The following is a 13,037-nucleotide window of genomic DNA, read 5'->3' as shown; positions in this document are numbered from 1 at the left end:
ACTCTGCCACACTGTTTCAGAGGGTTTAGCCTGTGGTCACTGCACTCTGTTTCTGGGCCTGGAGTCAGGCAGTTCACAATGGCAGCAGGAACATTTATCAGAGGCTGCTCAACTCGTAAATGACAGGAAGCAGAAAAAGGACACCAGGAAATATAAATTGGAATATGCCCCCAGCTACCTAGCTTTCTCCAGTGAGGCCCTGCCTCCTAGAGTTTCAGCCATCTCCCAAACAGCACATCATAACTAGGTATTCATCATATGCACATCCTGACCACAACAATTCTCCCATTGATGATAACACTGGGCCTGATTGCCCTCTGCAAAGAATCAGTAATTAAAGTAATTGAGACCATTGTATGCGTTGGATTGTTATGCTTACTTTATTGAAGCATAATGTGAATTTAGTGTTAATGTTACAGAATGGTGGATTTCAGTAAATTGTTAGGTTCCAGTTTTATAAAGAAATTAGAAGATATATATATATTTGTTAGGGGTGTGTGTGTGTGTGTGTGAGAGAGAGAGAGAGAGAGAGAGAGAGAGAGAGAGAGAGAGAAGAGCACTAGGTTTGTAGATTTTAATAAGTCTACAAAAGTACATCTATTTATTGCCAAGATAGTAGCTACCATATACATTGAAAAAAAAATGTTTATAAGAATGTATTTTGGATACTTTCTTGAAACTTATTTATAGTTATATATACTATATATAAACTATATCAATAATTGTTCTTTCTTTTTTCATAGCCCAAAAGTGGAGAAGTAACACCTAGTTGTCCACTTCTTTGTGAATTGTTATATGAATCAGAATTTGATAGCCAATTGTGGATTATTTTTGACCAGAACAAAAGACAGATGGGCTCAGGCGATGCCTATCCACATCAGGTATAAATTGTAAAAAGAATTAATAAATTCCAAAATCCCAAAAATTCCTCATTTTTAAAATACCATTCAAATTTTTTATACCTATAGAAATCTCTTTTGTTTATTATAGATTTAAGGATGCTACTTACAAACACTGGCCAGCAAAGCGTTATTAGTTGAGAACAGGGGACTGCAGCTAGGACTTTGTACATGTTCAGCATGCGCTGTGCCACTATATTAGACCTCTAGTCCCAGTATAGCTGTGTGTTATAGTATTTCTCCCTCCTAACACTGTACGCATTTAAAAATAGACAGTGAATGAGGTATGGGAGACTGTAAAGTGATCCATCACCTGAGTGGAACACTGGGGTTAGTAAGGCTGTACCCTGGTGGTTTCAGTTTAGAATTCCACCTTCAGATGTGGAATTCTACTGAGCATTGAACTGCATGCTAGGCACTGTGCTTTCTACTGTCACTGAAGGAAAAAAATCCTTTGATTAGAAATTCTGTCTTGAGTTGAAGTTGTATTTGAAGAAACATGAGATATTTTTTCTTAAATCCTCAAGATTTTTGCCGAATAGTGAGTGATCTCAGTTTTCTCCTGTCAAGCAAACAGTAGTCTCATCGCTGTGGGCTGGAATTTTACATTACTTGAGTTAAATTTCACATCAGCTCAGAAGACCTGCATCTGCAGAATACAGCTTCCGTGTTCCCATGAGCATGTTAGCAAGGTGGAATGTATTACCTTTATATTCCTTGATCTCTATTGGCTCCTGGTTTTCCCTGCTTGTCATAAAGGGGTGTGACACTTCACAGTTAAAATGTAAAGTTTACCAGAAGTCACACATGTGTATACACATACATGTTTGTTTTAGATAATATGGAAAAGCTTATTTTGACTTTTTGATTACTACTTCATATTTCTGATGACCCAAGAAGAAAATTTTCATTGTTTTTCTTAGCTGTGTATTAACTTTGATTATGTGAGTATGTAGATATTCCTGTGGCAGGAAAAATGAGGACATTGGGGTCAGACCTTACTTGAGCACCTTCATTCTTTACTCTCTGTGTGACTCTGAGCAAGCCACTTGATATTTCTGATTCTGCCTGGTCACTAGCACCCTAGACATTTTGAATATAGATGTTTCATACCTTGTACATTCTGTAAGTGGAACTGTCTCTTTTATCCTTTTCCTGTCATTTTATTGAACTAAACTTACATTTTCCAAATATTTTCTTTTTCAGTATTCTTTGAAACTGGAGAAAGGAGATTATACAATTCGACTACAGATTCGTCATGAGCAAATCAGTGATTTGGATCGTCTTAAAGATCTTCCATTTATTGTTTCTCATAGGTTGTCTAATACCTTGAGCTTAGATATTCATGAAAATCATAGCCTTGCACTTCTAGGAAAGAAGAAATCCAGCAGTTTGACATTACCACCCAAATATAACCAGCCATTCTTTGTTACTTCCTTACCTGATGATAAGTAAGTGATGATGTTGATGGTACTGAAAGACATTGTGGTTCTCATGTTAATCTAGATTTATAATTTTCTATCATTTAGTCTGAAGTTATTTCTCAGTTTGAGTTTTGAAAATTTGGACATGGGAAATATTTCAGTATGGAATTATTTTGATGGTTCTCCTCTAAGTATTTTTGTGAAACCTTTTCTTTTGTTACTTTTTTTTCCCTTTTTAATTCTCTCATTAGAATACCTAAGGGGGCAGGACCTGGATGCTACCTTGCAGGCTCCTTGACATTGTCAAAGACTGAGCTTGGAAAGAAAGCTGTAAGTACTAGTGTTTTACACTGAAAGTACCTGCATTAAATTTCCCATCCCTTTGAAGATGTGCTTTATATCCACAGTTCAGAAGGGGGGGAAGAAAATACACAGAGAGGGAATAGGGTAATTGTTTTTGTTGTTTTTTTCCTTGAGCTATTGTTGAAAGTAAATTAATATTTGGTATATTTTTAAATATGTCAATAAATAGTAGTTTATGTTCTTTACTATGAACCCCATGCCCTAAACCTATCCTAACTCAGTACTTAATCTTCTTTAAATCCAGATCATAATTGGCTGAAGTAAATGGGATATGTAAAGTTACAACATACCCTAGAATTGGTACCAATATATTGTAGAGATTGAAATAACTCAGATTCTTTTTATTTCTTTAAAAAATCCAATCTGGAGAATATTTATTAATGGGAGTTGGCTTTCACATTTGTGAAGATTTGTTGTGAAGATCTTTTATAATTATATGGGTAAATGTAAGTTGTTTCTTGTGGTGTTGCCTTTCATGATGTCAAAATGATATTTTTTGTTTCTAGTTTACAGATAACTTTATTAGAACCTTATAGGTATTTATTTCAGGTTGTTCCATCTTTTCATTACATATTTTTGTAGATAATGTTGTTTATGTGGATCTGTCCCCCTTTATTATAGGTCATTTTAGTGTTATACAGTTCTTACATCTTTACATTTCTTATTTAGCATTAGTTCATACAAAACAATTAAGTCTCCTTACCTAATACTGGGATCTAAGTATGCTGTTGTCAGGATGAGCTCATCTCATTTATCTTGAAATTTGTTTTTATTCGTTGTCACTGTTCGACTAAGATCATATAGTCATAGCCACCAAAGAATAGTTTGAGGTTTTGTGCTTAGAAAAAATTGTTTACCTTTACATTTCTTAGGATGCATTTCAGTGTATACTCCTTACTACTCATACATACTTCAGTGTCATTTGAAGTAAAGTAGCGCTTGATGTGGACTTTGTTCTTGAGCTAATTTAAGTCCTCACAGATCTTTTTGTAGATGTACCTAGATAGCTGTTTCTGTGGAACTACAACTGAGTTTTCCATGCAGATGATAGATGGCTCATCTCAGAAGTCCACCTCTCATGAAGTGTATAGCAGAACAGAATTATTGGTATAAATACTCATAACAATTCAGAAATAGTACTTTCTGACTGTACTGTTAGAGGCAAGTTTGAAATTATAAATGCTTACAATTGACTGTAGCTAGCTCACTATAGTTACAAAGGTCATTTTTAAGAAAATAGCAATAATCTAAAGATACTAAGTTAGTATAATTGCCATTGGTTCCTCATTTAAACTTTGCTCAGCAGTTTATACTCCCTATGTTTTGGTAGTTGGAAAGGAAAAGTGATTTTATTTCACTTTGCCTTTCATTGTAGCCCTGAGTGTTGCTTTTTTTTTTTTTTTTAAAGAATGACAGGCTTATGTAATGGTCGTGACCTCCTTTATACAATCAGACTCTGCAGACTGTCAGCTAAATTTAAATATTTTAATGCTAATGAAGTTTGATCACTAAATATTTTAACTAAAAAGCTGTAAGTTTTGCCTTAAATTGGCATATTTGAGTGCTTTTTTATTTTTAAAAATTGGCATGGCAGTGCTGCTTTCTTTAAAAGCATGCCATTGTGGTCACAGGTCTGGCCCTTCTGAGTACTGTGACACATGCAGATGGAATATTCAGTTGGAAGACAGTTAGGCAGAGGTGGTATCTCCATCCTGTGTAGATTATGCATGTTTTCTTACAGAATGTCGTTCTAACTCCCAGGGGCAGTCTGCAGCAAAACGACAAGGAAAATTTAAAAAGGTACTGATTGTCAGTTCTTTAAAAACGATGTCTTAAAGCCTTATTTACATAGTAATTAAACTTTTTTCTCTATTATAAATCTTTATTTTTAAAGAATCTCTCCCTTAGTTTTCTTTCTTTACATTCTGCAGTATAGTTCTCTTAGTTAATGCCTACAATCAGTGTTGGCATACTGCCTTTCTGTAAAAGGTTTTTTAAACTATAACCCCTATTTTTCCAATGGTATAGACAATTTTTATTGCTTTTCATTTCTTGCTGTAGAAAAAATATCAAGTTCAAAGTTTGAAATTTTGCATGTCCAAAGCCATAAAGAGATCAATGTGGCTATATAATAATGGAAAGCAAAATAATTAGTTATTTTTAAAATTTAGGGCTGGTAAAATGTCTCAATAATTAAAGGTTCCTGCTGACAAGTCTAACAACCTGAGTCTGATCTCCAGGACTCAATATTATGGAAAGACGGTTATAGTCTGACTTCCATTCGTGTACCATGGCATTCGCCTATACACACACACACACACACACACACACACACACACACACACACACACACACACTAAATATTTTTAAATGTAAAAAAATATGTAAAAAAAAATATTGAAATCTAAAAGCCATTTTAAATAAAATGATTTTGTTAACAAACTAGTTCCTGCTCTTACATCTATCCTAGTTATATGAAAACAAATATTTATAAAAAAAAAAACAGTAAATTTAAACTTCTAAAATCTGAGTCTAATAAAAATACAAATTTGGTGCTTCGAATGGTTCTACTTAGTTTCCTTTAGCATATGAGAATCTGTATTGACTGCTGGAGCCATATTTAACTTAAAGATATCTACTCTAAATACAAAGAAAGGGACACACTTGAGGAAAAGCCACTTATATCACTTAGTATTTGAATGGTCTCTTTATGTAAGAAGTATTGCATTTGTGCCTCTTTGAGTCGCCATGATGACTGTTTGAAATGGTTTCCTAGGAACTGAACAAAAATAGGAAGCATATAACAAGAAGGGTTATTTTTTAGTTGGTCTGCAAAGTTTTGCTGGGTAAAGTTGTACAAGGTATAATAGATATAATAGATAATACTGGAGAAAGAGATTATTATTGCTGGAAGCTGAATAAAGCCTGTGTAGTATATTTGGGAATTAGACTTGATTCTGTCCATTCCTTCTTTCAGTACAGGTATGACTCATATAAAAAAGCAAATATAAAGTTACAAAGAGAAATACTTACACATGAAAAATAATTTAGATACTTTTAACAAATTGTAAATGGCATCAGTGATATTAATCTTTAAAGTAGTTGAGCTTGTATAAAGCTTTTCATTTAATAACTAAATTAATAATTAAAGCACTCAAATTGGGCCTTTTGAACTACATTAAGTGTTGTGTTGTGCTGCCCACTGAGCAGTTATTGGTTTTATAGGTAACATTAAGTTTCTGAAAAATATTCAATTTGAACACTATTGAAACACTTTATTGATAGCTTAGAATTTTTTCAACTTTAATACTAAGTTTCTCCTATTGAAGGTGCTTTATAACTTTTCTACTATGAATATTCTTGCCCCTTTTAAAACATCACAATTATTCATTATTTAAGTTACAAAATCATTACTATTCAATTAACCTTATGTTAGTCCCTTAGGAGAAGTGAGATGAAAAGAATGCTTATTAAATAGGGTATGATCATAGCAATACAAATTAAAACAACTCCTCTTTTCCCTTTCATTAGGGTTTTAAAGTATTGCATTTGTAATTTTATAATAGAAAATTCTTGTGAAGTGTTTTAGAAGGTTTTACTAATGTTTTAATTGTACTTATTACTGAATTTTTTTCCTAAGATCATAAACTTTTCTACTCATTTTTAGTGATTATTCAAGCTTTTGAAATAAGAATTCTTATTTTTATAGGTATTACCTATTTGTTGTACATTAACATAGTACTCATATTAAATTCTATTTTCTGTCTTCTGTACTAAAACAGTAATAGCAAATGCCTTACCTCTAAAATTCAGAGGATAAATTGCCTTCCAAAATATAGGTTTCTCTATATCAAAGTGTTTTCCTGCATTCTAACCTGGCAAGCTAAAGGGGTACACATTACTGTTTGAATGAATAGGGCCTGTCAGGCAAGTGGTGATTTACAGTTTGAGTAATATACTCTATGAAAAACTTGATTCCAAAGGCAGTATAACCGTATTTATGTAAGTAAATATTGTAGACTCTATATCCTTACTTCTTAGATAGTTGTGCTAAACATATGACTCTGAAGCTGTTTCTGTGAGAATTTAATGGTATGGGGTCAGGTTTTTCAAATACCTTTTTACTTTTTCTGGGGCAATACCTACTCAGGAAAGTGACCTGAAAGCGGTAGAGAAGAAAGCTGAGCATGGTGGAGCACCCATGATTCCAGAACTGTCAGGACTTGGGAGGAAAGACTCAGACAAAATCATGAATTCAGAGCCAACCTGGCTTCTATTGCAAGACCTGGTCTCAGGAATAAAAACAGGGATGGTATTGAGACAAGAAGGATGGATAGGTGACAGGGTCTTAAAGGAGCAAGCCCAATAGTAAAATGTTTCCTTGTCTTTGACCTTGTGTGAACCACTGTTCCTGGGCTCTGGCTCCCTTACCTTAGAGAATATCACAGACTGCTGATAGATTTTTTATGGCTTTTTCATTTTGGTTTCTGCTTTTTAAATGGGTCATGAAGAGATGGTGGTTATTATTTTGTAGTGAAGTGATAGTAGAGCTACAGCAATAATTCCTCATACATTTTATACCCCAGAATTGAGTGTCAGAATGTTGTTAAAATGGATATATTTACACTAAAAAATTCTATTTGGGCATCAAGATTTTGAAATACTTTTAGCTCATGTTTTTCTGAAATAATGTCATGAGGGCAGTCTATGTCCCTTCCAGTAATACAAATTTGTTCCAATGTTAGAAATGTCATTAAAATGAATATAAATAGTAACTTAGCAGCAATTTAATATAAACCTGAAAACAGAATTTGAAAAACTGACTTAATTAAGGACAATCAATTTCTTACAAAAACTAAGTCTAACCATTTGGTTCCATTTCCCCAGCAATGTATATTTATAGGAATGGTTTATACACCATAGACAAACCAATTAAGCTACACTTTTCTGCTGTCTTCAATGTAGAACTTTCTCAAAAGAGCTGCAGGCTTATTTCTCTGTTCTCTGTTTCTTCTTTGTCTTTGTCTCAGGACACAACTCTTGGCCAAGGTGATCATCATGCTCCTTGTAGCCAAATATTCTAGTGTCTCCTCTTCATTGCTTGCCACTTTTCATCTGGATTAGCAGTTGATAACTCCATTCTTTTTTTGTTTTCGACTTAGTTCTTTATTCTGTGTGAGAAGGGGGGAGCCCCAGGGGAGTGGACCTAGCAGCACTTAGTTCACTCCTTCCATCATGTGGGCCCAGGATTCAAATTCAGGCCATCATGCTCAGCAATAAATGCCTTCAATGTCTTAGCCATCTTGTCATCCCTGCTACTTCATTCTTCATGGCGTTCTTAAGATTTTCAAAACCCAAATTCCTTTTGTTTTGTCCCTATCTTACAGCATCTTTGGGCCATGCAAAAATAGCAGATCTACTCTCTTCTAGTCTCTTATCCCTGATGGTTTTACTTATGCCATGGCTTTAAGCACTATTGACAGACGTTCTTGGTTCTACCTTCACAGAATATCTATTTTCTTTTGTTTCCACACAGGGAACTTAGGGGTTCTTAGGCTTGTTTCCTGACTTGTTTTCCTACCTCTAATTTTCCTTTCTATGGTCTATTCTCAACTTACATCATCAAGAATTAAAAAAAAAAAAAAGCCCAAATAATGTCATTAAAAGCAAAGTCTATAATCACTTCATATATATAATATTTGATAGGTTTCGTTATATATTTAAGATAGGATCTACATTGTTTACTGTATTCCATCAAACTCTACATGACTGTAGCCCACGTTCTTGGTTTACATAACTGCTTTCATGTACTGGGTTCAGGTTTTTGAACTTGTTCAACTTCCACTCCAAATGACAATTCCTGGGGAAGGGTCTATTTTCTTCAGTTAAGTTATTCAGATTCATTCACATTTATCATTTAGCTTCACTGACCTTTCCATAACCACTTTGTTTGCATGATTTCTCTATTTTACCCAACAGTCACTCTATCCTTTTGATATTTTTTGTGTGTATCATATGCCACTATCAGAAATTATTTACTTGTGTGTTTATTGTCTGACTAACTCTAGGTAGAACATGTATTTATAAGTTCAGAAATCGTACTTGTCTACTCTGCCTTCTTAGTAGGAAAAAAAATATGTTCTCGTTTTTAAATTTGTTTACCCCTCTGTTCAGGATTAATTGTAAAAGGACAGAGTACACTGTCCTTATGGTGTCAGATGCTAAAGTTTACTTCTTTCATTTTAAACAGATGGATAAAAGCTTCAGTATTTTTAAAGTTTCAGGGGCAGGGGACTCCAGTAATTGCAGATGGGTATTTTTGATGTTTCTTGACCCATCAGATCTGGAATACAATATAATACAACTCAGGCCCAACTTACATTACAAGATGCTCAGTTTTGACAATGATTTTTAAAATGTGTGAAGTGAAGCGTATTAACCTAAGGCTTTCTTCACCTTCCTAGGATGTGATCCCTGTTCATTACTATCTAATACCTCCACCAACAAAGACTAAGAACGGCAGCAAAGACAAAGAAAAGGATCCAGAAAAAGAGAAAGACTTGAAAGAAGAGTTTACTGAAGCATTACGAGATCTTAAAATTCAGTGGATGACAAAGTAGGTTGGTTTTAGTAGAGTTTAATGCTCTTGGATATTTGCTGACTAATACTTTCATGTGTACATGTGTAGATTTTACTCAGAATTGTTGACTGGATGAGAGGATTGCAAGTTTTTTAACTTTTCCTATGTTTATGCTTTATATTTTTGACAATAACATATGGAAAATTTTTTTTATTTTAATTTGCTCCAGAAGAGAATTTTATTGGAGGACATAGAAAAATAAATAACCTTCTATCTCTCCAAAAATCAGCATTGCTTTTGTTATCTGTTCTCTTTGTTTGAGCATGTAACAGTATAAGTGGTCATGTAATTTTCCAGTTAATTTTGGTGTTGGACACTTTCTGTGTCATTTAATAGTTTAAAGTTCTATTTTCAGTGACTGTATAATTAATATCCTATGAATGAGTATAATATATTTAATAACTTACTTAGAACATGTTTATAGCTTTTCTCTAAGTTTGTGATGGCCCTTTTTTATTCATACTGTTTTAAGTTTTAGAAAACAGATTTCTTACCTGGTTGAGGAAGTGTTTGATTTATCCCAGGCTGGCCTAAATTCTCTAGTTGGACAAGAATGACCTTGAATTCCTGATCTTCCAGTCTCCTAAAGGCTGGAATAACAATCATATACCAGCATAGCTGGCCTAATAGACATATTTTTAAAACTTCTGTGAGATAGTATGGTCTTAATTGTTAGTTTAGATGTCTTTAAAAGTTATCTTGATAGGTGTTTCAAATTGGTTTCTGGCATGAATGTAAGATGGCTGTCTATACAGGATTGTTCTCACCATTATTCACTAGAATGTATTCTTATCTTACCAACTTTAACTTTTTACATGAAAGATATTTTCCTCTTGTCACTGCTTTCCTTCAGTTTATCATTTGGATTTTACCTTTTAACACATAAAACGTTACTCTGTGTGGTTGAGCCATTTGCTTTTTTTCCATTGTTGGTTTCTTTTACTGGTGGTATTACTGGGAGAGTCCTCTTTAGCAGACTTAGTGTATACATCCTTGTGGATATGTGACCTAAGAGGGAACAGAAGCCTTTATAATGTGAATAGAATTCCTAAGGATTAAGCCAGTATGGTATCTGTCTGTATTCACACATGCTGTGTTATCTAAAACTGAGGGTAGTCTGCCTTTGACTGACTTAGGATAAGTAGCAGACAATACAATTTGAATTTCTTCAGATTTGCAAAGATTGGCTTCCCATATGAGAGCCTTAGAAGCTCCTTGATTCTGCCATCTAGTAAAATTGATTAAAAATATTGTTTAAAAAACGAGAGAACTCTCAAACTTGTGGAAGTAGCTTTAGAGCCAAACTGAAAATGGAAAAGCTTCTAATCAAGAATATGTATACAAATATGGTAAGTGGGAAAGATAGCACAGCAAATGCTTACCTCCCAAGCACAAGAAACCATAATTCAATTTTCAGAACTCACATTAAAAAGCCACTTGCTTGTAATCCTAGCACTGAGATGGTGGGTCAGTTATATCCATGGAACTCAACGGCCAACCAGCCTCTCGTAATCACCAAATTCGAAATTCAGAGAGAGACCTTTTCTCAAAATAAGATACAGTGTGCCTGAGAAATAACCCTAAGTTTGAACTATGGCTCTGCACACACACATTTTTGTAAGAAAATGCTGCCTCTTCCTTTTCAAATCTTGATTTAGACTGGTATCATCATCAAGATACAGTCTTCCTTGTGCCTTACTTTCTGGTAAGTAAAAATTACTATACCATTCTTTTATCCTGCACATACTCTTATTGATTGATAGGGGCTTAATTCCACCTTAAAGACCACATGTACCTTACCTCCATCAAAAGTGCTCAGCTCCTGAGCTAGAGAGACAGCTCAGGGGTTAAGAGAATATGCTGCTCTTCCAGAGGATCAGAGTTTGGATCAAAATTACATGAAACTCTAATTCCGCAGATTTTTAATGACAGTTTCTAATGTCTCTAAAGAACTCACTTCATTTGAACGAGACGATCTGTAAATTTAAACCAAAGACCTCTCCCAAACAGTGAAGTGAGGAGGGGTTTAAAAAATATAATCTACAGAATCTCAGAGAAATGTAGAATTTCAGAGGGTCCTAAAACTACATATAATAGTGTACTAGCAGAAAGAAAGGTGAGAAAATAGCTGAGGAAATAATGGCTGAAAACTCTCCATACTTTTGAAAAAACATTTACACATCCAGGTTGCCTAGTGAACTCTAAATACAATAAATGCAAAGAAATGTTATAACAGAGCTTTCACTTGTTCACCACATAAGATTTCAATCAACCACAGACTATGTCCACAATAGTGATCCTATGAAATTATAATCTAAAAAATTCTTATTACCTTGATGATGTTGAGTCCCCATAATGTCAGTGTTGAAGTTTCATTTATGGTAGTGCTGGTATAAACCAACAGTATTGCCACTGTGAAAGTATAACATGTATAACAAATTACTTACCAAATGACCATGTTACCAGTTTATGTATGTACTATTATGTATGTGCAATATTATGTGTCACATTTTAGAGAGTACTTGAACTTACAAGCTTCATGCAATGGAGGCAGAAGCCTTATATGTTTCCTCTTTTTTTTCCTTTCTTTTTTATTTGTTCTTCTCTCATATATTACACATCAAAAGCAGTTTCCCTACCCTCCTTTCTCCCCATTCCCTCCCCTGCACCTGACCCTTCTCCTGTTTACTTCTCCTTTCCTGAAGATAGCAAACCTCCCAGGGATAGCAAACCACTCATAGCATATTAAGATGAAATAATACTGAGCATATCCCCTCATATTAAGGCTGGACGAGGCAACCCAGTAGGAGTGAAAAGGTCCCTAAAGCAGGCAAAAAAGTCAGAGACAGCTCCTGGTCCCACTATGAGTAGTCCCACAAGAACACCAAGCTATACAACCATGACATACATATGCAGATGGTCTAAATCAGAATCATGCAGGCTCCCTGATTGTTAATTCAGTCTCGGTGAGACCCTATGGGCCCAGAGTTGAGTCTGGTTTTTCTTGGTGTTCTTGACCCCTCTGGCTCCTACAATCCTTTCTCCCCCTCTTCTGCCAGATTCTCTGAGCTCCACCTCTTATTTGGCTGTGGGTCTCTGCATCTGTTTCCATCAGTTGCTGAGTAAAGCCTTTCTGATGACAACTGGACTAGATGCCAGCCTAGGAGTAGAGCAGAATACCATACCATAAGGAATCATTTCATTGACACTTTCTTGTTTGTTTGTTTTGGTTTTGGGGTTTTTTGTTTGTTTGTTTTTTGTTTTCTGTTTGTTTTTTGTTTTGCCATTTGTGTTTCATTATATCCTAGGTCCCTAGGCTATCCAGACTCTGGTTCCTGGCCCTCCAGGCAGTGTCAGGCATGGGCTGCCTTTTGAGGCATGAGTTTCAAGCTAGACCAGTCATTGGTTGGCTACTCCCACAAGTTCTGAGCCACATTTACTCCAGCACATCTTGTAGGCAGGACAAATTGTAGATTAAAAGTTCTGAGACTGGCTTGTTGTCACAATCCCTACAATGGAAGCCTTAGCTGGTTGCTGAAGATACCAACCAGGCCTTTGTATCCCCCATTTCCAGCAGTCTTTGCTTGCTAGGGTCACCCCTGTGGATTCTTGGGAGTTTCCATTATACTAGGTTTGTACCTCATTCACAATGTGCATCCTCTCAGGTCCACTCGTCTCCCAGTACTGTATCCATCCACCTCACCTATCTGA

At 35.1% G+C, this 13,037-nt stretch overlaps 1 protein-coding gene across 3 annotated transcripts in view; it reads left to right on the top strand.

Annotated features, from left to right (window-relative positions):
• The window catches only part of TPP2 (tripeptidyl peptidase 2), an 80,499-nt gene that overhangs the window by 54,387 nt on the left and 13,075 nt on the right, over positions 1 to 13,037 (top strand). For 2 of the 3 annotated variants that reach the window (XM_084780712.1, XM_084780714.1), the window contains exons 21-25: positions 744 to 881; positions 2,106 to 2,350; positions 2,575 to 2,653; positions 4,448 to 4,486; positions 9,151 to 9,302. In XM_084780712.1, coding sequence (XP_084636838.1) covers positions 744 to 881; positions 2,106 to 2,350; positions 2,575 to 2,653; positions 4,448 to 4,486; positions 9,151 to 9,302 — 653 coding nt within the window. The remainder of the gene's footprint in view (positions 1 to 743; positions 882 to 2,105; positions 2,351 to 2,574; positions 2,654 to 4,447; positions 4,487 to 9,150; positions 9,303 to 13,037) is intronic. The other variant, XM_084780713.1, reaches the window with a different exon arrangement.

This window comes from Acomys minous, assembly GCF_964271855.1.
Source record: "Acomys minous genome assembly, chromosome: 4".
NCBI lineage: Eukaryota > Metazoa > Chordata > Mammalia > Rodentia > Muridae > Acomys > Acomys minous.
This window is presented reverse-complemented; position numbering and strand designations above follow the sequence as displayed.